Source organism: Chionomys nivalis, chromosome X (assembly GCF_950005125.1).
Source record: "Chionomys nivalis chromosome X, mChiNiv1.1, whole genome shotgun sequence".
Lineage (NCBI taxonomy): Eukaryota > Metazoa > Chordata > Mammalia > Rodentia > Cricetidae > Chionomys > Chionomys nivalis.
In genome coordinates this window covers 19,667,659-19,694,016 of record NC_080112.1, presented here as the reverse complement: position 1 = coordinate 19,694,016, position 26,358 = coordinate 19,667,659, and the positions used below count along the sequence as shown (strand labels likewise).

The following is a 26,358-nucleotide window of genomic DNA, read 5'->3' as shown; positions in this document are numbered from 1 at the left end:
TAACTTATATTAGCCCATTATTCTTGTCTATGCTAGCCATTTGGCTCGGTACCTTATTCGGTGAGGTGGTCACTTCTTGCTTCTTTTGTGGCTGGGTCACAATTACACACTAGGACTTCCTTCTTCCCAATATTCTCCTGTTCTCATTGACCCACCTCTACTTCCTGTCTGGTTGTCCCACCTATACTTCCTGCCTGGCTACTGGCCAATCAGTGTTTATTTAAAATATAATTGACAGAATATAGATCATTGTCCCACACCAGAAATTATTTTGCTTTCATTTGCTTTCCTGTTCCTCCAATCCTTTTCTCAAGTCAGTATTTTTAATTATTGTTCTATTAATTCAATATAAGAATAATTTGAACTGTTTTAAATGTGTACGATAAACTATGAGGGCAGTGTTTATGGTCACTGCTGCAAAGGCACAACACCATTCCTAATGCATGGTCTGCTGGAGTTCTTTACAGTCAATGGGAGTTGTTAAAAATAAAATATTGTTTTTAAACATAAAGCAAAGAAAACCAGCCTACAAACCACAATCCCAGAAAACTTAGACAACAATGAGGATCCTAAGAGATATATACATGGATCTAATCTACATGGAAATTAGAAAAAGACAAGATCTCCTGAGTAAGTTAGGAGTATGGGGACCTTGGGGGAGGGCTGAAGGAGAGGGGAGAGGCAGGGAGGGAGAGAAAAATGTAGAGCTCAATAAAAAATAAAATATTACTCAGCTAAAAGAACTGTGTAGTGATGTTTGCTGCTGAATGAACCTTCAAGATTTTAGGCTAAGAAGTCAGACAGAAAATGGCAAATACTGTATAATGTGATTCATAGGAAATGTGCAGAACATTCATATGCATAGAAAAATTAGAACAATGGCCCTGTTTATTTTCCTGTTGGACTTTCCTTCATTTTTAAAGACTTCGAACACTTCCGGTCTCTGAGCAACAGTCCAGGGCAACACCTAGTTGGAAGAAATAGAAACAAGGAGGGCCCTGTTAATTCTGTTCTAGGCAGGAGAGGTAGGGTGCAGGAACCAGATGTAGTAGGGTTTATTGTTACTGTAGGATTTTATTATAGTGTCAAAATGGCTCAGTTGTTTGAGCTTTCAGCATGGGAATTCAAATACACACAACTAATTCTAGATCCAACTTTTTGCCTCCCTCCCCAGGTCATATCAGTAACTTGGCGTGCTGACAGTGGTTTGAACTTGTATGTCCCTGTCCTTCGTGAACTACTGGGCTGTATCAGAAGCCTGTGGGCTGGGGTGTGACTGGAGTTGCAGAAATAGCCCAGCATGAATGAGACCTTGGGTTCCATTCCAGAACAGACAAAAAAAAGTCCCCAGACACAAGGTTTCTCCATCTTGTCAGTTCAGCCAGAAGGGCTTCTCTGTTTCCTCTAGGGCTCCTCAATACAACTATATATTAGCACCTTGAGGAGATCAGGTCATGGGTTTATTTACACGTTTTCTCAGTCAGACTTGTGCCAAGAATGAACCTCCTTCCATCTATTTAAAAAGCAGGAAAAGGAAAGAAGATAGAACTCCTCTAGCCAATTCCACACATCTTTCCTGGAAATACTCCTCCCACTAGTTTGATACAAGGCAAAGTATTTTGTTGGGGCTGTGCTGTGTATTGTCACTGGACGTGTGCGTGTGTGTGCACACGCGTGCGTGCGTGTATCTGTGTGTGTACACGCATGTGTGCATATGTGTGTGTGGTGTGCATGTGCGTGTGCTTGTGTGCACGTGTGTGTGTTCGTGTGTGTGTGCACGTGTGGTATGTGTATGGTATGTGTGGTTTGTGTGTGTGTGTGTCTGTGTGTGTGTGGTGTGCGTGTGTGTATGTGTGTGTCTCTGTGTGTGTGCGTGTGTGTATATGTGTGTGTGTGTGTGCGTGCGTGTGTGTGTACATGGATGTTTTTGTGACCCAAACATTATGTTCAAAATGCAAAGGAGACGTTTTCTGACCCAGGGGACACTATACCACAGAAGACATTTATTGATGTGTAAAGAGTTTTTATTGTCACACTCTAGTGAGCTAATATCAGCTGTTTCTCCCCATTCTCTGTGGACCAACTGAGAATGCGCAGGATCGTTCTGATGAGCCTAACTAGGTTTGTTGTCGCTTAGATTTATTTTTATTTATATGTATCTTTGAGTACATGTGTTTATGTGCCCACCCGGACCACAAGAGGGCATTAGCTCTCCTGGACCTGGAGTTACAGGTGACCGTGGGTATCCCAATTTGCATGTGGGAACTAAGCCACTGAGTGTTTTTTAAACATTTCCCCTTTGACTGCCAGGATATTATTGCAACCAGTTAGCTGGGCACGATGGTCTATTCCTCTAATACCATTCAAACAGCTAAGGTGGGAGGATTGGATGTTACAGACGACCCTCTGTTGCAGAGTAAGATTCTGTTTTAAAAACAAATAAATTTAAAATGAGGGAAAAGTGTAGTGGTTAAGAGCACTTGCTGTTCTAGAAGAATCGTGTTTAGTTCCCAGCATCACACAGCAGCTCACAACCACCCAGAACTGCAGTTCCAGGATCTGACCCCACCTTCTGGTTTTCATGGGCACCAGGTACACATGTGGTTCACAGACATACATGCAAGTAAAACTATCATACATTAAAATGTGAGAGATTTCTAAAAGGGGTGGATACATAGATAAAAATGAAAAGATGTAGAAGAGGAAATGCACCTCCCTGCTTAATGCATTACCTTCAGACAGAACGCTCACCACCTCATCAGAAGTGTGTCCCCCAGCACAAGCCACCTTCTTGGGATTTCCATGAGGCACGCGGGAGCCCACAGGGGACTGGTGCATGTCCTCGGCAGATGCAGTCATTGCTTCCCACTGCATCACCATTTTGGGAGGATGGGCATCCAGGTTGCATCCTGTCCAGCCATAGAAAGCCAGAGACAGGAGAAGTCCTTGGGCTGGATTCAGTATTCCCTGGGAAGGAGGGCGAAGGACATGTGGAGATCAAGGGAAATGGGACGATCTTTGGTCACCAAAGTGATAAGTGCCGGTCTGGTTTGCCCAGTGAACTGGCATTCCTCTGAAACACCCAGACACACAAAATAAAATATCTAATTTAAAAGGAAGCAAAGTAAAATATCTAATTTAAAAAGAAGCAAAATAAAACATCTAATTTAAAAACAAGCAAAATAAAATATCTAATTTTTAAAAAAGGCAAAAAAAATGAGTAAGATTTTGATCCTGTGAGTTAACGTCAAATGCTTCATATTCTAGGCACGAGTGACTTGGCAGAGATTGTTGTGCTTTTATTCATTCACTCACTCACTCACTCACTCACTCACTCACTCACTCACTCACTTTGCAGTGCTGAAGATCAAACACAGTGCCCCGTGAATGCAAGCACCAGGCTCCATCTCAGACCTGAGCCTGTTCAATAATGCAATCACTGAATCTAGCTTGTCAGTGCGCCAGGTGATAGAGGTCACCCAAGAACCTCGCGCTGATTATATGTTTACACGCTGGACTTTGAATATTTTTTACGTTGATTTCCTTTTTTATGAGAAGAAAAAAAAAGTCTATTTTGACCTACCATGATAAACCACGTGGTCCTGGCTGCATTCTGGATGCGTTTCAGAGAGTCTCCGTGGATATCTGGTTGCATTTCAAGGTAGAACAAAAGACTTTCATTGATGATATTGGATGACCAACTGATGGAAGGAAAATGTCACTGAGTGAAATTCATCATGACTTGCACCACGGTTTGTGTGTATTGGCTTTTGGTAGCAATTTGACCACTTTAGGAAGAAGAAGTTGAGTTGGCATCAAGACTTTAGTTGCGATACAAATCCTTCTCTTGCTCTAACAAAGACCTCAAATGATTCTCCTGATGGAAACACTGCACATCACATCAAGGTGTAAAGTTTAACCCTGTATCAAACCAGAAATCATCCTCCATAAGAGAGGTAACCTAAAGACTTCCTTCCTTCCTCTTTCATTCTTCCTCCCTCCCTCCCTCCCACCCTCCCTCCCTCCTTCCCTCCCTCTCTCTTTCCTTCTTTCCTTCCTTCCTTCCTTCCTTCCTTCCTTCCTTCCTTCCTTCCTTCCTTCCTTCCTTCCTTCCTTCCTTCCTCCTTTCCCCTTCCCTTTTCCTTCCTTCTTTCTTTTTGAGAAGTAATCTAAACTTTCGATGGAGACCAAAATACTATTTTGATATTTTATGAGGAATCTGTGTGTCCCTGAGAGACGGTGCACGCGTGCTTGTGGCGGGGCTGGGGTGTAGTTGGAGGACATCTCTTGAAGTCGGTTCTCTCCCACAACTTTGTAGGATGTAGACATCAAATTGTCAGACCTGAGCGTAAGCATCTTCGCTTGCTGAGCCACGTCACTAGTCGTGAGCTGGTTTAAAATGAGAATGGCCTCTTGACCCACCCCCCCAGTTGGTGGAATTTTTTGGGAAGGATTAGGAGGTCTGGCCTTGTGGGAGAAGGAGTATCACTTTCAGTGAGTTCTGAAGTCTCAAACGACCACGGCATTCTCAGTGAGAATCTTTGCTTCTTTTTTGTGAATCGGGTTGGGAACTCTGAGCTTCTGTCCCAGCACCAACCTGCCTGCTGCCACGCTTGCTGCTATGAGAGTAATGAACGCCTATCCTTCTGGAACTGTAAGCCCCAAATAAATCTTTCTTTATATAAATTGCCGCTGACATGATGTTTTATCACACTAGCCGAAAAATACTCAATATCAGTCCTTGTGTGGAATTTTAAAATGTTAGTCTCGGTGGGTCCCTGCGATGTGAAATAACAAGGTGAAAGAATGACAAGCAGCAGTTAACGTTGGCCTCACCTGAAAGGCAATTAAAGAAATGTCCTCCTGCCGGGGGAATTAATACCACGGAGAGTTGCCTTGTTCTGTATGGTACTGATTCATTACAGCTTGGATCGCAATCTTTTGACATAAGCTTTGTTAGATGTTTTCAAAGCATCAACCAGAAACGTTTGTGAAATGGGGGGCAAAAAAGGGGATGTCTGCCCAGCTTCTTCTCTACCCTTCAGTGAGCTGAGTCTTTACACTGAAGATGTGCCCTGGGTCTTTTCTCTAAAGGCACAGGAATTGTGGGGACAAGAGTAAGACAGATGGGTACACTCGTAAAATTAGGCCAGGGCAGAGAATCACTTGCTGTTCTCGCAGAGGATGTGGGTTCAGTTCCCAGCACCCACAGGGTAGTTCACAAATTCTGTACCTGCTAGTTCCAGAGGCAGGCATAACTCTGTGAGTTCCAGGCTAACCCGGAGCAGCTCATGAGACCCTGTCCCTGTCTTAAAAACCAAATAAATAAATAAATAAATAAATGATAAAAAAAAATGCTAACTTCAGGGATATCTGGGCATACTCTTCTGGTCTCTATGGGCACCAAACACACACATGGCACATCTGCTTCCACACAAGCAAAATACTTATATTTACATAAGATAAAAAGCATCACTGCCCCTTTACTTTGGTCAGCCCAGCAACGAGATGAAATGCTAGGTGTATATAGCTTAAATATTTGAAAACTGAACCCATAGCTGGGCATGATAGTGTTTTTCTGCAACCCCAGCACCTGGAAGACAGAGGCAGGCAAACCACAGGGGTCAGCCAGGGATATGTGGGGAGACATTGTCTCAAAACAATAAGAAAAAAGAAAGGGAGAAGAAAAACGGGCTGAATCTGTCTTTAAAAAAATAAATAAAAAAACTCGAACAGTTAGTTTCTTATTCTTAGGGTTTGATACATAATTGTCATAAAGGTTTTTATTTATTTTTTTTAAAAAAATGAGTTCTGTAGCAGTCCAGGTCAGCTGGACTGCTACTGAAAAAACATGGGATAAAACCAGACTCTCGGAATGTGGCGGACAATGAGAGCTGACGAGAGGCCAAGGAGAATGGCACAGGAACTTTCAACTGGCGATAGATCCAGAGAGAGACACAGACCCAAATTGGAGCAACGGTCTGAGCTCTTAAGGTCCAAATGAGGAGCAGAAGGAGGGAGAACATGAGCAAGGAAATCAGGACCACGAGGCGTGCACCCACACACTGTGACAGTGGAACTGATCTATTGGGAGCTCTTCAAGGCCAGCTGGACTGGGACTGAATAAGCATGGGTTGAAACTGGACTCTCTGAACATGGCGGACAATGAAGGCTGATGAGAAGCCAAGGACAATGGCACTAGGTTTCGATCCTAATACATGAACTGGCTTTGTGGGAGCTTAGCCTGTTTGGATGCTCACCTTCCTGGGCCTGGATGGAAGTGGGAGGACCTTGGTCTTCCTGAAGGGCAGGTAATTTGGACTGCTCTTCAGTATCGAGAGGGAGGGGGAATGGACTGGGGGGAGGAGAAGAGGAGTGGGGATGGGGGAGGGGAGTGGGGGGAGGGGGCAATGTGTGGGAGGAGGGGAGGGAAATGGGGAGCAGTTGGAAATTTTAATTAAAAAAGAATAAAAAAAAATGGAAAAAAATGAGTTCTGGACTTGTTGACCTGTGTTTTGTTCATTCCTTCAGGGGATGCATTACATTGTCTCAGAGATTTCCCTTCCAGATGATTTCCTTTGGAACACGTAAGTCACATTTGGAAAAGTAAAATGACAAGTTGGCAGATCCTTCCCACTAGCACAAGCAACAACAAAAGGTTACCATGCAATCAACACCAGCATTATTTTGAAAAACCGGCTCTTGATCACGGCTCCCATCAGCCTCTCATTCTCCGTGTAAACACCTTTTCTTCCTTTCAGTAAAGAGGCCACTGTAGGAGTGTAAGGAAAAATCAGACAACACTCATGACTTACATTAACTCAAATAGAGAAGAAAATCAAAGCAGATATGAATGCTTACACATAGCCAGAAGAGCATGAGGTAAAACCCATCACTGACAGTTATTACAGTGTTGCACCTGGAGTACTCATAGATACCAAGGCATACAGACATATACACATGTACATGTACACATATATACATATACATACATAGAAACTTACACTTTGAAATAACTGTATATTGTGATACTAGGAATGATACATAGGGACTCATGCATGCTAGGAAAGTGCTCTACCCCTGAGCTCTGTTTCAACTTAACTGACTGAGCTCAGAGATTAGCTGCAAACCTATAGTCCTTCTATATTCTCTTGGTGCTAACATCATACACAAATGCAGGACTTTTGTCACAACTTGGAAATTAACACTGATCATTTGTTAATGGAACTCTTGATTTGATTAGTAATTTATCCAAGTATTGTGTTTTAAAGGCTTGTTTTGTCCATTCCAAAATAATATACATTTACTATTTTAGAATATTGAAAAAGCACCCACATATGTAAAAGAAAGATTACTAGAACTCAAATCACACCATCAAACCCCACACAATAGTAATAGGAGATTTCAACACTCCTCACTCACCAACAGACAGGTCAACCAGACCGAAACTTAACAGAGAAATAAGAGAACTAACAGAAGTAATGAATCAAATGAACTTAACAGACATTTATAGAACATTCCACCCAAACAGAAAAGAATATACCTTCTTCTCAGCACCTCATGGAACCTTCTCAAAAATTGATCACATACTCGGTAACAAAGCAAACATCCACAGATACAAAAAAAATTGGAGTAACCACCTGTGTCTTATCGGATCACCATGGAGTAAAGTTAGAAGTTAACAACAATACCACAACCAGAGAGCCTACAAACTCATGGAAACTGAACAGTCAACTACTGAACCACCCTTAGCTCAAGGAAGAAATAAAGAAAGAAATTAAAGTCTTCCTTGAATTTAACGAAAATGAAGACACAACATACCCAAACCTATGGGACACTAAAAGCAGTGCTAGGAAAGTTCATAGCACTAAGTGCCCACATAAAGAAAAATATAAAGCTCACATGGAGACTTAACAGCACACCTGAAAGGTCTAGGGAAAAAAAAAGAAGCAAACTCACCCAAGAAGAGTAGAAGACTGGAAATAATCAAACTGATGGCTGAAATCAACAAAATAAAACACAGAAAACAATCCAAGGAATCAATGAAACAAAGAGCTAGTTCTTTGAGAAAATCAACAAGATTGACAAACCTCTATCCAAACTAATCAAAAGGCAGAGAGAGAACACTCAAATTAACAATATCAGAAATGAAAAGGGGTCATAACAACATTCACTGAGGAAATTCAGATTGCCATTAGGTCTTACTACAAATCCTGGACTCCACAAAATTGGAAAATGTAAAAGAAATGGACATTTTTAAAGATAAATACCATATACCAAATTAAATCAAGACTAGGTGAACAATTTAAATAGACCTATAAGTCACAAGGAAATAGAAGCTGTCATCAAAAACCTCCCAACCAAAAAAACAAAACAAAAAAATTTCCAGGGCCAGATGGTTTTAGTGCAGAATTCTACCAGACCTTCCAAGAAGATCTAATACCTATACTCCTTAATGTGTTCCACATAATTGAAACAAAAGAGTCATTGCCAAACCCTTTTTATGAAGCTACAGTTACCCTAACACCAAAACCATACAAAGACTCAACACAGAGAGAGAATTACAGACCAGTCTCGCTCATGAACATCGATGCAAAAATTCTCAATAAAATACTGGCAAACTGAATCCAAGAACACATCAAAAACTCATCCATTATGATCAAGTAGGCTTCATCCCACAGATGCAGGGCTGGTTCAACAAATTAAAATCTATCAAAGTAATCCATCATATAAATAAACAGAAAGAAAAAAAAACATATGATCATTTGATTAGATGCCGAAAAAATATTTGACAAAATTCAACACCCCTTTATGATAAAGGTCTTGGAGAGATTAGGGATACAAGGATTATATCTATATACAATAAAAGCAATATACAGAAAGCCAACAGATAACATCAAATTAAATGGAGAGAAACTCAAAGCCATTCCACTAAAATCAGGAACAAGACAAGGCTGTCCACTCTCTCCATATCTCTTCAACAAAGTGCTTGAAGTTCTAGCAATAGCAATAAGACAACATAAGGACATCAAGGGGATTCTAATTGGAAAGGAAGAAGTCAAAATTTGTTATTTGCAGATGATATGATAGTGTACATTAATGACCCCCAAAACTCTACCAGAGAACTCCTACAGTTGATGAATACCTTCAGTGATGTGGCAGGTTATAAGATCAACTCAAAAAAATCAGTAGCCCTCCTATACACAAAGGATAAAGAAGCTGAGAGGGAAATCAGAGAAGCATCACCTTTCACAATAGCCACAAATAACATAAAGTATCTTGGGGCAACTCTAACCAAGGAAGTGAAAGATCTATTTGACAAGAACTTTAAGTCTTTGATAAAGAAATTGAAGAGATACCAAAAAATGGAAAGATCTCCCATGCTCTTGGATTGGTAGGATCAACGTAATAAAAATAGCAATTCTACCAAAGGTAATCTATAGATTCAATGCAATCCCTATCAAAATCCCAACAAAATTCTTCACAGACCTTGATAGAATAATCAACTTTATATGGAAAAAAAACAGGATAACCAAAACAATCCTATACAATAATGGAACTTCTGGAGGCATTTCCATCCCTGACTTCAAACTCTATTACAGAGCTACAGTAATGAAAACAGTTTAGTATTGGCATAAAAACAGAGATGTTGACCAATGGAATAGAATTGAAGACCTGGATATTAATCCACAAACCTATAAACACCTGATTTTTGACAAAGAAGCTAAAATTATACATGGAAGAAAGAAAGCATCTTTAACAAATGGTGCTGGCATAATTGGATGTCAACCTGTAGAAAAATGAAAATAGATCCATATCTATCACCATGCACAAAACTCAAGTCCAAATGGATTAAAGACCTCAGTATAAATATGACACCCTGAACCTGATAGAAGAGAAAGTGAGAAGTAGCCGGCAACACATGGGCACAGGAGACCACTTCCTACGTATAACCACAGTAGCATATACAGTAAGAGCAACAATGAATAAATGGGACCTCCTGAAACTGAGAAGCTTCTGTAAAGCAAAGGACACTGTCATTAAGACAAAAAGACAACCTACTGAACGGACAAAGATCTTCACCAACCCCACATCAGAGAAAGACTGATCTCCAAAATATATAAAGAACTCAAGAAACTAGACATTAACATTCTAAATAACCCAATTAAAAATGGGGTACTGAACTGAACAGAGAAATCTCGACAGAAGAATTTCAAATGGCCAAAAGATATCTAAGAACATGCTCAACCTCCTTAGCTTATCAGGGAAATGCAAATCAAAACAATTCTGAGATACCATCTTATACCTGTCAGAATGGCTAAATTCAAAAACACCAATGATAGCCTATGCTGGAGAGGATGAGGACTAAGGGGAACACTCATCCATTGCTCGTGGGAATGCAAACTTGTGCAACCACTTTGGAAATCAGTGTGGTAGTTTCTCAGAAAATTGGGAATCAATCTACCTCTGGATCCAGCAATACCATTCCTGGGAACATACCCAAGAGATGCCCAATCATACTACAAAAACATTTGTTCAACTATGTTCATTGCAGCATTATTTGTAATAGCTAGAACCTGGAAACAACTTAGATGCCTTTCAATGGAAGAATGGATAAAGAAAGTGTGGCACATATGCACATTAGAGTACTACTCAGTGTTAAAAAAAAACAATGACATCTTGAATTTTGCATGCAAACGGATGAACGAAGAAAACACTATCCTGATTGAGATAACCCAGACCCAAAAATATGAATATGGTATGAACTCACTCATTAGTGGATTCTAGCCATAAACAAAGGACATTGAGCCTATATTTCGCGATCCTAGAGAAGCTAAGTAATAAGGTGAACTGAACGAAAAAAATATATAGATCCTCCTGGAAATTGGAAGCAGACAAAAGTTGTGAGCATGGGGGTGGGGGTGGGGTGGGGGAGGGGAGAAGAGGAGAGAGATGGGAGAAGGGAAGGATTGGGGAGAGCTTGGGGAATGGGATGGTTGAGATGGAGGAAGGACGGATATGGGAGCAGGGAAGGAGTTATCTTAATTGAGGGAGGTATTTTAGGGTTGACAAGAGACTTGGCTCTGGAGGGGTTCCCAGGAGACCACGGGGATGACACCAGCTAGGACCCTGGTTCGTGGAGGAAAGGGTGTCTGAACCGGCCTTGTCCTTTAGTTAGACTGATGACTATCTTGAATATCATCATAGAACCTTCACCCGGCGACAGATGGAGATAGAGACAGAGACCCACATTGGAGCACTGGACTGAGCTCCCAAGGTCTAGTTGAAGAGCAGAAGGAGGGAGAATATGAGCAAGGAAGTCAGGACCACGAGGGGTTGGTCCACCCACTGAGACGTATGCCTGAGCTAATGGATGCTCACCAAATACAGCTGGACTGGGACTGAACCACAATTGGGGCAGACTGAGAAGCCAATGATAATGGCACTGGGATTTGTCTCTACTGTAAGTACTGGCTTTTTGTGATCCTATTCTATTTTGATGCATACCTTAGTAAGCCTTGATGGAAGTGGGAGGGTCTTGGACTTCCCACAGGGCAAGGTACCCTTCCCTCTCTTAGGACTGGAGAGGGAGGGGGGAGCAGTAGGGGGGAACGGGAGGGAAATGGAGGAGGGGAGGAAGTGGAAATTTTGATTGGTATTATTTATAAAGTAATAAATAAAAGAAAAAAGAATATTAAAAAGTTAAAAATTCTCCTTACAGACAAGATAAAATATATAATTAGAGAATAATGACCCCATGGTTCCATTGCACAGATATAACCACTGGAACAGTATAGTGTTTGGCCAAGACATTTCCACTGCATTGACAAAAAACACTTCTAGTGTGAAATTTTTAAAACAAAATTCCTATATTTAAAAGCAGATAAGAAAAAATTTATCTAAAGACAATAAATTCCTACCAATAATAGAGTTGTGTGTGTGTGTGTGTGTGTATATATATTTGATTTTTATTGAGCTCCACATTTTTCTCTGCTCCCCTCCCTGCCTCTCCCCTCCCCCTTCAACCCTCCATGGTCTCCATGCTCCCAATTTACTCAGGAGATCTTGTCTTTTTCTACTTCCCATGTAGATTAGATCCATGTATGTCTCTCTTAGGGTCGTCATTGTTGTCTAGGTTCTCTGGGATTGCAATTTGTGGACTGGTTTTCTTTGCTTTATGTTTAAAAACCACCTATGAGTGAGTACATGTGATAATTGTCTTTCTGTGTCTGGAATAATAATAGACTTTTATTTTTTTTATTCTACAAGCAAGGACTGGAGAGATGCTTCTATGGTTAAAAGCACTTTCTGTCCTTGCAGAAGACTGGAGTTTGGTTCCCAGTAACCACATGAGAGCTTACACCCATCAGGGAACCTAATGCCCTCTTTTGGCCTCGATATGCATGTGATGCACATAAACTCAGGTAGGCACACACACATAAATATAGTAAATAAATAAATATTTTTCAGTTCAACCAACAGTTGAGACTATAGCATAAAAAGTAAAGTATTTAATGTACTATATTTAAAAGCAGATAGGAAAAATTGCATCAAACATGTCAACAGTTTATCACTAGTGATAGAGACTTTAAATACTCTTTAGAAGTTTCTCCCAACAACTTCTGACTCTTAAATGACCTTTCTGTAAAGGCCAATGTGCAAATACCTTAATTCACATTCTATCCAAGAAAGGCACAGAAACATGGATACCAATGGACACTCGCTCTGAGCCATGGTCACTTGAGGAGGTGGAAGAGATGAGACGCAGGCCCCTAGTCCTAGCTGTAAGAGATGTATCCCTTTGCCGACTTCCTATCTTCCCCTCATTCAGTTTTTACCATTGCAATGGACTTGTTTCCTATGTTCCACTTCCTGTTTCCTGTCCTTGTGGAAAAATGAATGCCTAGGGATGACCAGACTCTGAATCCAAACTTCATCCCTTCTCTTATCTGTCTCTTCCTTTACCTAAGTGGCTTCTACAGTTTTACAAAATCACCGTCAGGCCCTCCAGACAGAAGTGAAGCCTCAACCAAAACCGATGATCTTTAGCTGAGCAAATACCAACAAAAACCCTGTGTAGGTAAAGTAGAGTTTCACATTTTCACTTATTAAACATGATCATTTTGTCCAACTATTCCATTCATGTCTTGAAAAAGTGATAAGTTCAGCTGTTGTGTGTCATTGCCGAAGGAACAGCTGTTTTTTTTCTGTGAGTTCCAAGGCATGCAAATGTACTCAACGTTCATATAACAAGAGTAACCCCGCCCCCTGCAAGATTTACCTGCAGTCACTGTCTTGTGAAACAGGATGGGGTTGGCCACAAGGACAAGCAGCAGTGGCAAGTATGTGGTGACATAATGGGGGATGGCGTGGTCCAGGCCCCTTTCACACCTGAAAAGAGGAATACCAAAACATTCTCCTTTAAAGAAAAGCTTTAGCTGAGATAACCCACTTCCCTGGAAACTGAGATAAGAGGTCATGTTCCTGTCTCATATATGGGAGGAGTGATAGAGCATTTCACTGGGGGAAGCTTTTAAAGGCCTTCTGGGAAAGTATAGGATGGAAAAAGTCTTCCGGAGTGGTAGATTCTCTGCTTTGAGTCTCTTCAAGAAAACACACACACACACACACAGTCCAAGTAGAAGGGGAGACAAAGACACCCATTTAAATACTGGACTTTGAGTATTTGCTACATGGCCTTGCCTAGGAACTTGAATACTATCCACTTCCTCTCCTTGAGCAACTCAGAAGGTAGAAGTTTAAGATGTGAAAAAAGCTGGGTGTGGTGGCGCATGCCTTTAATCCCAGCACTTGGAAGAGGGAAGCAGTGGCGTCTCTGTGTTTGAGGCCATTCTAGTCTACACAGCGAGTTCCAGGGCAGCCAGAGCTATAGAATAGAGAGACCCTGCCTCCAAAAAAGATTTAAAATGAAATGTCGTTGTCATGAATAACGAAGTCTCAGCAGTTGTTTTTAGGGCAACTAACGAGGACTTCTACAAATTAATCATGAAAATCATTGGTCACCTTAGGATGCAGTGAAAGGTCATGCACGCATGTGGCAAATATAGGACCTGGAACCGAGAGATGGCTCAAAGGTTGACGGCACTTGCTGTTCTTGCCGAGGACCTGGGTTCAGTCCCAGCACACACACACCATAATCATCAGAGTTCCTGTGCCCTCTTCAGACCTCCTCCAGCACCAGGCACACACATGATGCACATACACACATGCAGGCAAAACACTGGTATAAATAATTTTTTAATTTAAAAAGTTAAGAACTATCAACTAAAACACATATGATTTAAGAGGATAAAAATGGCTGTGAATTAATAAACAAAGGCCAAGCAGGCCATGGAACAGTTCAGGTACAAAGAGGCCAACGAGCCACTATGATGATTCCTTCTAACAGAAATAATGTTCTTCTTCAGTTATGAAGGATCAATGTGGTCTGGAAAAATTCCAGGGACATGAGAAGGCAGAGAAGAGTAATTCTGACAGAAAGGCAGAGAGAAAATGACTGATGACAGTGAGGATATACATAAAGAACACCCAGGGTTCCAGAAAATGGGTAGCACAGGACTAAGAGATAATCACACAACGAGACTTTAAATCCAAGCTCAACTAAAGGCATTTGAGCACCCGGGGCCTCCTTGCAAGCCCCGAATAAATGGAAGTCTTGGATTCAATTTTTGGGGGGAATTTCCAGGTCCCAGAGGGGAGGACACAAGAAAAGAAAGGGAGAAAAGAAGGGGCTTTCCAGTTAAGCGTGCTCTACTATGATAGCGGTAATACTGTTGTCTGTTCTTTATAAGCTTTCCAGAAAGCAAAATATAGAGCGTGCCTGCACAGAGCTCCCTGAGAAGATCCCTGGTTGGCAGGTTGCAATTGTTGAAATGAGGAATGTCCCCAACAGGCTCAGGTATTTGAAGAGGCCTTCAGTTCACTGTCTTTGTTCTGTGTTTGTGGTCGAAGACGTCATCTCTCAGCTTCCTGATCATGCAATCATGGCTACGGCTTGCTGCCACACCTCCCTGTCACAATGGACTTTTCATCTCTCTGGAAGTGTAAGCCCAAATAAACTGTCTCTTCCTGTGGCGCACGCCTTTAATCCCAGCACTTGGGAGGCAGAGGCAGGTGGATCTCTGTGAGTTCAAGACCAGCCTGGTCTACAAGAGCTAGTTCCAGGACAGGCTCCAAAAACCTCAGAGAAACCCTGTCTTGAAAAACCAAAAACAAAAACAAAAACAAAAACAAAAACAACTCTCTCTTCCTTAAGTTACCTTGAGTAGCGGTATTTATTCACAGCCACAGAAAAGTGATTCTTAGACAAGGCAATACCAAAGTGGAGACAGACATCTAACAAAAAAACCGAGAGTCGTCAAAAACGTTCTACACTATGGGTCAGCAAACTTCTCCCGTACAGAAGCAGATGGTTCGTATATTTCAGCTTCGTGGTCTCTGTGGTAGCTCTGCATCCTATGTCTGTCAAGCAAAGGCGGCAGCAGTCCGCACACAAACAAGTGTGTGTTCCGATAAAACTTTATTAACAAACACAGGCAAAGGGTAGGATTGACCAGGAGGGCTGTGCTGTGCTGAGCCCCGGTAGACACATTCCTAAAATCATAGAGATACTGTCTACCTCTCTGTTTTCTGCTTAAATTTACAGTGGTCATCCTCAGACCCTGAGGTTTTATAAATATCTCTGTTCGCAGGGAGGGGTGGATCTCAATGCCTTAAGTGTTTTGGAAAATTCTCTACCACTGAGTTACTGTCCCTCATTCTTTTCCAGTGGGATTCATCTATCCAGCTTTTCATTCCATGTTAGAGACCTGCAATAGACCAGGGATCTGAGCACTACGTTACGGGGTGACCGGACTTACCTGGACACGGACGGGTAGTAGAGCATGACTGCCCCCTCCACACAGAGCAGCACAGCCAGGCCCCAGGCCATAATGTGGTAGAGCATCATGGTGCTAGGAGAGAACAGAAGAGAGGTCGCCACAGATTAGACGGTCACATGCCTGCCCAACGGAAAGGACCAGATCGACTTCTGTGCCATGAAGGGTTTCCCGCCAAGAGTTTCTTGTGCTGTCGGTGAGGAGGTTGTTGGGTTTACATTGTTGTATTTTCAGTTGAGGTGAAATTCACATCACATAAAAGTTGTTATTTGAAAGTGAGAAGTTCAGAGATGCTTTGCACATGCGCAGTGTTGTTCAGCCATCACTGCTATCTAATTCCAGGACATTTTGATCAGCCCTGAGAGCCACCGATATACTTTATTCTGTGGAGTTGTCTGTTCTGGATATTCACACAGACGATAATAAACTGAATGGCTTTGCATATAGTATTTTTCACTTAGCGAGTTTTTCATGGTTGTGTAATACACTGTCATATGGACAAGCCCCATTATGCTCCTTCAAACACTCATCAATAGAAATTTAGATTGTTTCTATCATTTGGCTACTATGAGTAGTACTGTTGTGAACATGTATATATAGTTATCTGAGCTCCTATTTTCAATTCTTTAGGGTGTCTGTGTGTGTGTGTGTGTGTGGTGCGTGTGTGGTATGCATGTGTGTGTTGTGCATGTGTGGTGTGCGTGTGTGGTTTGTGTGTGTTGTGTGTACATGAGTGTGTGTGAGTGTGTGTGTGTGGTATGCGTGTGTATGTTGTATGTGTGTGTGGTGTGTGTGTGTGTGGTGTGTGTATGGTGTGTGTATGGTGTGCATGTGTGGTGTGCATGTGTGGTGTGCATGTGCATGGTGTGTGTATGGTGTGTGGGTGGTGTGCATGTGTGGTATGCGTGTATGGTGTGCATGTGCATGGTGTGTGTGCATGTGTGTGGTGTGTGTGTGTGTGTGTGAACTTGTTGGGTTAAATGGTATGTCCATGTTAAGCCAGTGTACATCTTCATAGACAGCAGTCAGTTGCTCTATGACTAAGCTGTACCCCAACCCCTTCATATTTAAATTTTGAATGAACCAAATTCTCTTTGTCTCTCAGTGAACACCACTTTTTCTTCTTTTCTTGGTTTTGGGGTGTGTGTGTTTAAACACAAACTAAGTGGGAGTTCACCTTGTTGTCCAGAGTGGCTTTGAACTCCTGAGCTCAAGTACTTGTCCTGTTTGAACCTACAAAGTAGCTGCAACTACAGATACACACCATTACGTAATTCCAGTTCTGATAACAACCGTCCTAATGGGGGGTGGTGGCTGCTACTTCTGAGACTCAATCTTAATAAAAAAAAAATAAGAGAAACAATCCCATATGTAGATATCCTGAGAAAGCAGTGTTCAGTTCTCATCTGTTGTGATTTGAATGTCATCAGGAAATTCTAATGGGGAAGTGACAAAAAGTGGAGCCTTCTGAAAAGTGATCAGTTTCAATGTGTGATTAGTTGGCCCCGTTGCTCTGACCCTGTGGTAATCCATTATGGTGATTATATATGGCACAGTGAAATCACTTGCAACTTTCAGTGGCCAAATGTTTATGGAGCAAAAGTTGTAGACACAGAAAATACCAAAAACAACACAAGTCGCTTTTCTGAATTTCACAGTCTCAAGTGGTTGTTATATCAAATCCTCATAAGAATCATGCAAGTAATTGTACCCCTCCCCCCAAGCACTAAATAGGGAAACAGGAACAGAGGCTGGGAAATTGAGTTCAGAACTGTGATCATCCAAAGTAGAAGGCTAAGTGTATAAGTTAAGTAGCTAAACAGTGTGGTAGCCAGAACAAGGTCCCAATGATGTCCATGTCCTGATTTCTAGAACCTGGAATACAATATGACAGGAAAGTCCACAGATGTGATTAGGGATTGTTGAGGTGAGCTCATCTTAGATTACCAGGGTGGCCCAATATAATCATAGGAAGTCATAAAAATACAGGAATTTTGGGCTAGAATACACATAGCCATACCCCTGTCTCAAAAACTGATGGGTAGATAGATGATAGATAGATAGATAGATAGATAGATAGATAGATAGATAGACGATAGATGATAGAAAGAGATGATAGATGATAGATGATAGAAAGAGATGATAGATAGATGATAGATCAATAAATAATAGATAGATACATGATAGAGGATAGGTAGATGATAGATGATAGATATATGATAGATAGATAATAGATAGATAGATAGATAGATAGATAGATAGATAGATAGATAGATGATAGATCAGTCAAGCAGTGATGGCACAAACCTTTAATCTCAGCACTCAGGAGGCAGAGGCCAACAGAGTTCTGTGAGTTTGAGGCCAGCCTGGTTTACAGAGTGAGGTGAGCTCCACAACAACCAGGGATACACAGAAAAACTCTGGAAATAAATTCAAAATGCAATAAGGTAAGTGTTAAGGTTTAAAACACTTAAATCTAGAAAAAAAGGCTCTGTTTTAAGCAGAGTGTGGGAAGCTAGAGAGATGCTTCAGTTAAGAGCACTATACTGCTCTCACAGAGGACCTGAGTTCAGTTCCCAGTACCCTTGTCAGGCAGCTTCACAAATGTCTGTAACTCTAGCTCTTGGGGATCCAGGTAAATACCCTCTTCTAGCTTCTTCAGGTACCTGCTCATAAGCCCACACACAGACACACAAATATACACATAATTAAAAATAACTAATAAATAAAAAGGGGATGGATATCTTGGGTGGAAATCAGACAAAGAGACTGAAGGCTCAAAAGAGACTCCGTGTCTCAGGGCCTGGTGGGTATTAGACATCTCAAATTCTGCTGGCAAACCTGAGGGTTTTCTTTTCTTCCTCCCTCCTCTGCACTCCCCATTCCCTGCATAGCTCACATTCCAGCCATATCCTTCCTTTATCTTTTGCACGTACCCACCCAGTCCACCCTTCTCATCTAATTCTCTGGATTTGAGGCCATGGCCTTCAGATACTGCCTGTAACTCCGTAGAGCCACGTGGAGCCAGCTCATCCCAAGGAACAGTGGAGAGCATTCAAACAGATGTTTCTTTGCGATCGGGTGGGCACGCTGGGCTCCAGCAGTCACAGACACCAGCTGTCATGCGAGATTCAGCAAGATACCTAGCAAATGGCACCCATGTCCAGTGGGGATTCTGACTTTGAAGAGCAGCTGTATGAGCAGAAGTCATGCTCATGGATCAGAGCAAGAAACCAAGCAGGAAAAGAAGCAGAGGCTCGCACACAAAGCTTCCAGAGAAAAACCACTTTGTTCCAACTGCCTGGGAGAGCACAAGGAAATGACTCCAGCATATTTTGCCTCCCCCATTATAACCAGTTCCTGGAGTATCCCTCTCTGGGCCTCACAGGGACAGGAAGCTGGGGGGGGGGGCTGTCTGTGATGTGAGCATTGCCAGAGATCTGAGGGGAGCCTGTCTGTGATGTGAACATTGCCAGAGATCTAAGAGGAGCACGTCTGTGATGTGAGCATTACCAGAGATCTAAGTTATATGTAGACTCTGCTACCCTGGAGTGGCCCTCTGCAGGAGCTGTGTTGTTGATGACAGCAGAATATGCAAATTCCACCACACCCTCCCCTCATTTGGGGCCACACCAGGTGTACTGACAGAGCAAGGAGTCCAGTCCAGGAGGCAAGACTAGCCAAGTCCAAGGCTGGAGGTCACTGAAACCTCGGCAATGGTTCTTCCTTCTGTGCCACAACAGCCACATCTAGGCTACAGGATACAGGAGACGGCCGTGTTAATAACAGACACCTTCTGAAACCCAACCAGATTATGAACTTGCACCCTCACGCAGTGGCGACTCCTGGCAGTCAGACCATAAGTGAACACCTGTGTACCTTTATCTGAATGCTTCATGGTTCCCAACTGTAATGGTTTGTCCTATCCCTGTAAGAGACAAGCCCCACCCACTCAATGTCTGTCTGTTCTTCCTTCCTGCTGGCCCCAGCCTCTTCTTTTCCAGCTCTCTCCCTTCTCCCCATTTCTCTCCCTTCCCCTCCCTCTCTCTGTCTCAGTGTTCCCGCCTTTCTTCCTCTCCCCTCTGTGTGTGTGTGTTCCCGTCTATCCCCCTCTCCCCACTCTGTCTCCCTCTCCCCTCTGTGTGTGTGTGCTCCCCTCTCTTTCTCCCTCTCCTCTCTCTCCCTCTCCCTCCCCCCTCTGTGTTCCCCTCTCTTTCTCCTCTCTCTCTCTCTCTCTCTCTCTCTCTCTCTCTCTCTCTCCCCCTCCGTGTGTGTGTTCCCCTCTTTCTCCCTCTCCTCTCTCTCTCCCTCCCTCTCTCTTTCTCTCTCTGTGTTCCCATCTTTCTCCCCTCCTCTCCCTCCCTCTCTCCCTCTGTGTGTGTTCCCCTCTTTCTCCCTCTCCTGTCTCTCTCCCTCTCTCTCTGTGTTCCCATCTTGCTCCCTCTCCCCTCCCCCCTTTCTCTGTGTGTGTGTGTGTTCCCCTGTCTCTCTCTCTCTCTCTTTCTGCCTCTCTGCTCTTCTCCCTTCTCCCCTTCCCCCCTCCATAACCCACTAAATAAATATCCAACCTCGCTCTGCATGGCTGTGCCAATCCATGTCTCTGCCTCTCAACCTGTGCCCAGGACCAGTCACCTTTGTGGCCTGCCCGAGATCTTATGGCTTCTGATGCCCACACTTTCGTCTCTTTTTGCAACAGGGTCCCATTATTCAGCCTGAGTTGACCTCCAACACCAGATCTTCCTGCCCCTGTCTCTGGGGTGCTTGAGATGACTCTGAGGAGAACCATACTGTCATTTTCTTACGATGCATCTTCTTCAAGATCTCAAGCCCTGTGTAATATTGTTTTGAAACCTCAATATTCTTCACTAGAGGGGGAGCTACAGTGAAAGCTAAAATTTAAACTTCAAGTCTATCTTAATAATATTTCTGGGCATGGGAATTAAAGGGAGAAAGGACTCTGCTCTGCCAAAGAAAGCAGATGAGTGCTTACCAGATCCCAAAGGACATGTGACATTTACCAACCTTGTTTGCCAAGTTGGGCCCCTGTCCTGGAATTTAATACCAGCCTCAGTCTCTCTAGGGTGAGACTTGGTCTCCACAGAAACTGAGCATTTTGTGACTTCTGCTGTATGCCTGGCGTCTCTAGGATGGGGAGCCCGCTCTGCTTCACACAGACACATAACTTTTTTTTCTTTAAAGTCTTACTATTTTTTGTATTTATCTATTTTGCTTTGCTTTCACATCCCAGCCTTTCCCCCTGCTTCTTCTCCTTCCAGTTCCTTCTCTCACCTCTTCAGGTTCCCTTCAGAAAAAGGCCGACCTCCCATGGATATCAGCCAGTTACACTGAGACTAGGCACTAGGCACCTCCTCTCCTATTGAGACTGAATAAGGCAACCCAGCAGGAGGAAAAGGCCAGAGAAGCAGGCACCAGAGTCAGAGGCAGCCCCTGCTGCCACTGTTAGGAGTCCTGAGAAAAGACAAGCTATGCAACTGTCACATACGTGCAGATGGACAGGTACATATCTCCACGCTTGAGACTTGCCCACACTCCTGCCTTTTAAAAGCTTCTGGTGCTTCACAGCCCATGTATTAACTTTCCACGTGATCACACATCCTCAGAAGCCATGCACTTCCCAAAACCTTCTAGATGTTGGCATCACCATCATCCTGCCCGCTAAAATGAATGTTGACCTCAGAATTAATACTGAAGCCCCTGAGGAGCAGGGAACAGGGTGGGAGCCCGGATGATAAACAGAGCATAAAATCAGTGCAAGATGACGAAGTGAGAGGCTCTTACCCAGTGCTCACTTCCAAATGCCTGATTCCCCTACCGCTTTTAGGTTTCTGGATTTTGATGTGGCCACTGGAATTGAACCCAGGGTTTTGAACACATATGCTTTTCACTTGAACTTACCAACAACCTCTAACTCTTTAATTTCCAAAGTTACTTGTTTGTAAGGTTGGAAGAATCTTGATGTTTTGAATTTACCATTGGTATCTTATAGAAATGAGCTGTCAGCTGGGAATAGCGTCAAATCCTTTTCATCTGAGCACTCAGGAAACAGAGGCAGGAGGATCCTAGGTTCAGGGGCAGCCTGAATTGCATAGTGGAACCAGGTATCTGAAATAAATGTCACTATAAAAATGAGCAAGCATAAATATTTCTGGATAGAAATCCAATTGGCAGGTGATGTATGGCGTGAACCGCACCACCAAGAACCTTTGAATGCCCAACAGCATGTCCGACTTTCCCTCACAGAAACAGGAAAGACATCCCTGTCCGTGTTCCCAGTCATAAATACCTCAGTCCTGCCGATCTCCTGATCACCAGGTACACATCAACTGCATAGCAGAAGAGCCACCAGAGGCAGGCGCCGTACAACAGCTGGACCCACATCTGTAACCAAGAGGAGCTCAGCATTAACAATTCTAGCAGCATGCATGAGGCCTGCAACTCACACCTGCAATGAGGGGCAGACACGGCTCTGTCTGATGGCATTGGTGAGCCATCCCACATGGACACATTCTCTGAAGCACACTATGGCTGTGGCCCGGTGGTGTCTGTGTATGCATGTGTCCTCTGTCTGTATAGTTAGATTTGACACAGGAACTCTGTGTATCCTCTGTCTATAGAGTTAGATTTGACATGTATGTGTGTCCTTTGTCAATAGAGTTAGATTTGACATGGGAACTCTGTCTCTGGTGTGCTTAAGACAAGGCACATGTTCACTGAGACAGAGGCATTGTTGTAATGCAGCTAGGGAATCATAGAGAGTAGAAATGGAAGTAAGCTGGAAATTCTACCGAGGAACTGAGACTTCCACATGGCATTCTTACCTTCTCCACATCATTCCTGCGAAGGGAATAGCAGTGCCAGAAGCTTAGTGTGTTTCTCTGTGTGTAATCTATGTGTTTACTGCATGTTTTACTTATACAAAAATTTCATGTGGAATATTTCATGTATATTTAAATATATTTCTTTTAGAAAACCACATTCAATCTTTCTGTCTTTCTCTATAGCTGACTTTGATTGGGGCTGCGTACACATTATGGAAAAAGTGTGCGTGTGCACGCATGCCCGTATGTGTGTGTGTGCGTGTGCATGTGTGTGTAAGGTGAAGGCTGAGGCACTAGATGGTTCATTCTCAGACTTGTGTATTCATCTACACTCCAAGTAGATTTGACCTCACATTGACTCCTGGTCCTCAGGTCCAGGGTGTGACCCGAGAGTTGCATTCACCACAATTCCCAGTGTTTTCTCTGCTGACTTTGAAGACCATCATACAGCAGGAGCAGGAGGAGGTGAGCAGAGGGAGGCATGTGCACGTGTGTGCGTGTTTGTGTGTTCACATGCACATGTGTGTGTGTGAAGACTTCATGCAGCAGGAGCAGAAGGAGGAGGGTGAACAAAGGGAGGTGACTTACTGCGCTCCCCACACAGAAAGCAGCAGGCCACATGTCAGTTCCATTCACACTGGAGACGTTTTCAATGAAATCTGGGTAGGCTACCCATACCGTGGACCTGATAATAATTCCTGGATGAGAATTAGAAAGTAAAAGCTTTATTGATTTTAATTCAAAACTGCAACAAGCTGGTTATTTTAGAGGGGGTATAAAAAAGGGAACAAAGAAAGGAAAGAGAGAAAGATGAAAGAGAAAAGCAGACATATTGGTGTGCAACAATAACAAGGAAACTGAAGGCTGAGCAGCCGAGATCATTGTTATTGTGAGAGCTGTCCCAGGCACTCCAGCGTCTGTTCACATTATAAGCAGGAACAACATTGTTCCTGTTTTGTTTGGTGATTGGGAATCACAGCACCACTGGCAGATCTGTGATTTTCACTTGTACTTTTAATATCCTGTTACTCATCATATAAGGACCTGGGAAAATGCATGTGTACCATGTAACACTACTCCACACATGCACTGAAGGATTAGTGTGGCCCCTGAACTCTTAAGCCAAATCTTCTAAGTATCAAGCCACCACTAATAAAATAGAAAAGTACTTCAGTCTCATGTCTACAACCTCATCTACCAGATTTTTTTGAAGGATTATGTTCTTTTGCTACTCAACAAGATATCTAGGTACATCTTTATTTCTAATTATTCGAGCTACAGAACTAAATTATGTATTGATACCTATTCTGAGAACATCCTGAAGGAATCAAGTTATCCTGCACGGAAAACAATTTATCCCTTGTGGAAAGGTAACGGTTTTTCCTGTCGTGCTCTCCAAATGCGAGAAAGTGACTTGGAATTACAGAGTATTCATGGGAACTCAAACTCTTCAGTGTCTATAATCACATTTTTGTAACTCTTGGCAATGGTATAAAACAGATCTTCACTACACAAAATTTTTTGGTTTTGGTGCTTTCTTTCTATTGGAACCTGACAGACAGAAATTCATCCAGCCTGGGATTTGTTTCCAATTAACCCAGCCAGGAGGGAGGAAAAAAGAAAAAGATCTGCAAACCCGGGCAGGGTGCATCTGGGGATTCAGGATACTTCTTTATAATTATAGACGACCTGCATGCATATTGGGCAATTCCCACACCAAGCCGATAAAATAAAACGTCTAGTTTGGAGTTCAGTAACGTGCATTATGCTCTAGTTGAAAGAGGACATCGACATACTCATTTCCGCTAAGGGCCAGGTCGTTAACCATGGTTGTTTTGTGGACCACAGCATCTATTTCCCACCTTCTACTTGGCCCTAGCAGAGCTAAGAGGGTCTCAGATCAGGAACAAATGCTGTGTTCATTCCCACACAGCTTTATATAAATTTATGCAGCCATCACGTTCCATTTATCTTCTCTGGGATGCTGAAACATTTTAAAATGTTGTGTCATTCTTTTTTACTTTTATTTATTTATTTATTTATTGATTGATTGATTTTTATTGAGCTCTACATTTTTCTGTTCCCCTCCCTGCCTCTCCCCTCCCCCAAGGTCCCCATGCTCCCAATTTACTCAGGAGAGCTTGTCTTTTTCTACTTCCCATGCAGATTAGATCCATGTGAATCTCTCTTAGGTGTCACAAAACATGCACCAGATAGAACTTTGTATACCTGAGGTTCAAAACCAGACAGAGGGGCTGGAGACAGAGCCGCTGGGGGGGGGGGGAGGGCTCTGACCCAGCAAGCACAGGACCCTGGTGATTTCAACAAGAGCTCAGAAGATAGGATTTTTAGATGAAAAACAAAACAACCAACAAATAAGCACATTGGGGACAAAACATGGGCACGGATGGCGTTGCCTGTTTCTCCTCTTTGAATTAACAACCTTGCACGGTCTATCCTGTGAGCTGCGTATTCCATCCCCAAAAGGAGCCCGCTGCACAACTTTGCACATCCTACTCCGTGAGCTGCGTATTCCATCCCCAAAAGGAGCCCGCTGCACAACTTTGCACATCCTACTCCGTGAGCTGCGTATTCCATCCCCAAAAGGAGCCCGCTGCACAACTTTGCACATCCTACTCCGTGAGCTGCGTATTCCATCCCCAAAAGGAGCCCGCTGCACAACTTTGCACATCCTACTCCGTGAGCTGCGTATTCCATCCCCAAAAGGAGCCGGCCGCACGTCCTTACCCAGGCAGCCCAGAAAGTCGCAGGCGGTGGCAGCGCGGAGGATGCGCACCGAGGCTGGTGGGGACATCGCAGGCCCCTTGTGACTCACAGATCTGCGTCCAGGCAGGAGTTGTAGGAGGCCCAGCACCAGGCGGAGAGCGCCACTGCCCAGGCACAGCGCGTGAAACACCCGCGGTTGGAAGCTCAGCACCAGCTGCGTGGCTGCATCCCTCGTGGGGCAGCAGAAGATGCCCAGGCGTGGGGAGGCCATTGCAAAACTCAAGGCGTTTTCAGGCTTTTGCAATTGGTCTTGCTCCGTTTGGCAAAACTCAAGGTTTTTGCAGGTCAGGTGCTCTGCTGGCCAGGGAGGTTGGGCATCATGTGCCTGGGCCTCTTTCCCCACCCCAGCCCCTTAGGCTGCTAAGGCGCCTGGCTTTGTAGGCCACGAGGTCTCATGAGGGTAAAGCTGAATCTTCAGAGGGAGGGATGGGGGAGGAGTGCAAGGAGTGAGCAGGGGTCAGCAATTTCCCTATGCACCAGGCCTTCCCTGTAGCTTCCCTCCCCAGAACCTGCAGCCCCCAACCTGGAGAGATCTGTCCCATTCATCAGACAGTTTGTAACTGTGACATCTTCATGCGATGCCTGAGAGGCAACACACTCACGTTCATCCACTGAATACATCTCTCCTAAGCAGAGACAGTCTCCACATTGTACTCTCTCTGTGGTCCTGCTGCATCGAAACAAACCCATAGGGACCTTTCTTTCACATCAAGGACATCTTTAATCTTGGGAGCACTTGGGAGGTGAAGGCAGGTCATCTCTCTGAGTTCACATCCATCATGGTCTGCATAGGGAATTCTGTGCCAAGCAAAGCTACATAGGGAGAGACTATT

The 26,358-nt window shown here is 43.4% G+C and overlaps 1 protein-coding gene across 1 annotated transcript; it reads right to left on the bottom strand.

Moving 5' to 3' along the window:
• Positions 1 to 917: 917 nt before the first annotated feature.
• Positions 918 to 25,736, bottom strand: Gpr143 (G protein-coupled receptor 143). The gene is made up of 9 exons (XM_057759585.1): positions 25,487 to 25,736; positions 23,327 to 23,436; positions 22,204 to 22,298; positions 15,882 to 15,974; positions 13,283 to 13,392; positions 6,664 to 6,772; positions 3,584 to 3,701; positions 2,733 to 2,967; positions 918 to 967 (listed from the first exon to the last, which is right to left on the bottom strand). The coding sequence occupies exons 1-9, from the start codon at positions 25,734 to 25,736 to the stop codon at positions 918 to 920; spliced, it is 1,170 nt and encodes a 389-aa protein (XP_057615568.1).
• Positions 25,737 to 26,358: the final 622 nt, after the last annotated feature.